At 45.4% G+C, this 3,334-nt stretch overlaps 1 protein-coding gene across 1 annotated transcript in view; it reads left to right on the plus strand.

The window, feature by feature from the left end:
• LOC311226629 (zinc finger transcription factor Trps1-like) overlaps window positions 1–1,675 on the plus strand; it is a gene marked incomplete at its 5' end in the record, with an annotated part of 19,550 nt that extends 17,875 nt beyond the window's left edge. The window contains one exon of the mRNA XM_084312047.1: window positions 1–1,675. This exon is cut by the window's left edge and continues 1,219 nt beyond it. Within this exon, the coding sequence (XP_084168173.1) occupies window positions 1–503 (503 nt within the window). The 3' untranslated portion in view covers window positions 504–1,675.
• Between the last annotated feature and the right edge of the window lie 1,659 nt (window positions 1,676–3,334).

Below are 3,334 nucleotides of genomic sequence, written 5' to 3' on the forward strand. Positions count from 1 at the left end.
TGCACGTGAGCTGCCACGGCGACGGGGGCGCGTACCAGTGCAGCCTGTGCCTCCACGTGTGCTCCGACCGCTACGACTTCACCACACACATCCAGAGGGGCCTGCACCGGCCGCCGCCGCCGCCGCCGGAGGGCAAAGGTCAAGCCGCCGCGGCGGAGGAGGAGGTCAAGACGGGCGGCGGCGACGACGACGACGAGGAAATAGACGGTAACCACGACGACGCCGCAGTAGGAGGCGGAGACAGTGCGTTGGTGGAGGAGGCGGGGGGCGATGATGATGATGACGACGTCACCGGGGTCAAAGGTGAGCAGAGTGACGATGTCACCAAACAGGAAGTGGAAAGTGAAGTCGCCGGAGGAGGCGATGTCACGGACGAGGTGGAAGAGGTCACAGACGAGGTGGAAGAGGTCACGGACGAGGTCGAAGAGGTCACGGGCGAGGTCGCAGCTCCCGAGTGTCAGGAAGTAGACGGCGGTTCGATGGAAAACGAACATCTCGTTTGATTGACATAAATACTGCTTTTGGATTGGAAGGCCTGTTCGTCCACAGGCTCGTCCAGCGCAGTAAATCGAACGCCACGCTGGAAGGAAGCGCACGACGGCCGCTGTGTGCTCTAACGTCGTCAACGGTAACGGTCACTTCATAACTCTGTCCGCTAGTTCAGGCTGGACTTCACTAGATGGGTCTGGTCCCTGCTGGTCTGGATAGGTTTGGGTAACAAGCAGCGGAGACTTCCCTATTTTAGCGAACCAGGGTGTAGCAGATATTGAAATGTAATTCGCTGGGCCGACCTGTACCAGTAGAACTAACTAAACAGAACTAATCTCAACCAGGTCAAGCCAGATGAAACTGGTTCAAGTATTTGTCTGACTCAGTACAGCCGGATCTACACTGACACAGAAGAAATGTTAAAAACCAGTTTGGGTTTTGAATAGTTTCATCACAGTGCTAATACATTTTTTGCAAACCTAAACATTTGTCTAAACCGGTTTGCTGTGGTCTGAGGTATTGGGTCAGACCGGTTCCGGTACAAACGGGATCAGTGGGTCAATCTAACGCTTCCTCGGAGGGCCCCGACCCGGCTCGCAGATGGGAACTGTAGCGTCCGGAGGAGGGGGAGAGAGTGGAGGAAAACTGACCAAAAAGAGTCAGGACCACCTTGAACCTGTCAGAACCAGTCGAAGGTGTTTTTATTTGTGGTTTTCACTCGTTTAAACCGGTTTACTCCGGTCCGAAGGGTTAATCCGTTACGTCGCTTGGGAATCGAAATGACGTGTTTGTTTTTTACCTTCCTATTGTGCCATAATGATACTAGCTACACGTGCCTGGCTGCCCGCCCTGTAGGACAAACTATTAATCTGCTTAACATTTATATAACAACAATAATAATAATAAAAATAATAATAATAATAATAATAATAATACGAAGAATAGGAGGAAGAAGAAGACGAAGAAGAAGAATGATGATGTATTACAAAACATGCAATTTGTTACGTTTTCATGTTATTTTGCAAAAGGAAAAAACTATTTTTTTTCTCGAAGAAAAGATGGTACTTTAATAAGTAGTCTACATTTTTGTACTTTTTATTATTTCGTTTTGTTTTTGAGCTATTGTTTATTGTCTGTTGTATATGTTGCTATGGTAAAGAACATGGTACAGCGTGCTCCTGAGAGACATCGAGTGTGTGTGTGTGTGTGTGTGTGTGTGTGTGTGTGTGTGTGTGTGTGTGTGTGTGTGTGTGTGTGTGTGTGTGTGTGTGTGTGTGTGTGTGTGTGTGTGTGTGTGTGTGTGTGTGTGTGTGTGTGTGTGTGTGTGTGTGTGTGTGTGTGTGTGTGTGTGTGTGTGTGTGTGTGTGTGTGTGTGTGTGTGTGTGTGTGTGTGTGCGTGCGTGCGCGTGTGTGTGTGGTAAGAGAAAGTGCCCGTCCCTGCTTGATGATGTAAGCAGAATGAAGGCTTGTGATTGGTTCCTCACACATGCCAACCCGCCTGTCTCTCCTAGCGAGTGATATATGACACATTCTCTGTTACATGTGTTCTGTGTATGTTCCTAACGTGTTGTTAAGGTCACACGGTGTTAAAAAGAGACTCAAGGATTTACTAATGTTTACAAAACTCCTTTCAGAAACAGAGCTCTACCTTTAAGTCTTCGGTTTGCCTACGTTGTGGTCTGATGACTTCTAATCTGGCCAGACTCTATATAGCTTTATATAGTATCCTTATTACTGACAGGACAGTCTAGCTACAGGCTAATAAACAGTAGTTACCATCTTATTAGGTGTTGTTTATACATTCATATTCCAGATACTAGCTAATACACAGTACTGGTTACCATCTTATTCAGGCTAATACAGTATTATCCTGGTTAAGATCCTATTCAGGATACGATGTTTATATACACATTAATATTCCAGATACTATCTAATATCCTGGTTAAGGTATTTTTCAGGATAAAAGGTGTTCATATATGTATTCATATTCCAGATACTAGCTAATGAAGCCACACTATTAAAGACAGAATAGAGTATCCTGAATAATATTACAATATTTGTTTAAGAAACGTCCAAGCCCTGGGGCTCTCTTTAAGAAACATCCTCGCCCTGGGTCTCTCCTTAAGCCAACTCTCAACAACGTTATGTTTTCTTATACCACGGGCCTGGCTGGCGAAATACTCGATTCGAATTGGTCGGTAGGTGTCCCATTAAAATGTGGTAATTCCTCATTTGGAATTCCAACCAAAACCTTCACATCACGATTCTAAATGAATGTGCTGCTGACTACATCATATCAAAGAGGGTATCCTGCGAGTTAATGTTACGCTAGCAGACATTATAGTAGCTAGTGTTGGCCTAAAGTTTGTGAATATGATCTAACAGTATGGGGGGGGGGCTGGCCTGCTAGCATAACATTAGCTTTCTAGCTGATGACAACAAGCTAGTTCCAGGTATTATTCAGAATCCAGTGTGTCACAAGTGTTAATGTTATCAACGCAGAATGCATGGAAGCATGAATACATGCTCCTTATTTGAATCGTTGGCTGTGGGGCCATGGTATAAGTGGGATAACGCCCTCCATGGTATAAGTGGGATAATGCCCTCCAAACATATTTTAATGGACTCTGCTTTGCGTCGGATAGTTCTCTCAACCAAAATATGTTAACGTTTGGCTCGTCCGGGTGATGACCCCTCACTTCTGGGAACCACATCATAGACTTAAGCCACGTAGAGCGTTCTCTCTAAAGCCTCCGAACAGCATAGATTCCCACAGTGGACATATTTATTATTTAAATGTTTTTGTATCTCTATGGAAACTAGAATTGATCTCCAGCCCCTTCTG

The sequence above is a fragment of the Notolepis coatsorum genome, assembly GCF_963971535.1.
Source record: "Notolepis coatsorum genome assembly, chromosome: 4".
Lineage (NCBI taxonomy): Eukaryota > Metazoa > Chordata > Actinopteri > Aulopiformes > Paralepididae > Notolepis > Notolepis coatsorum.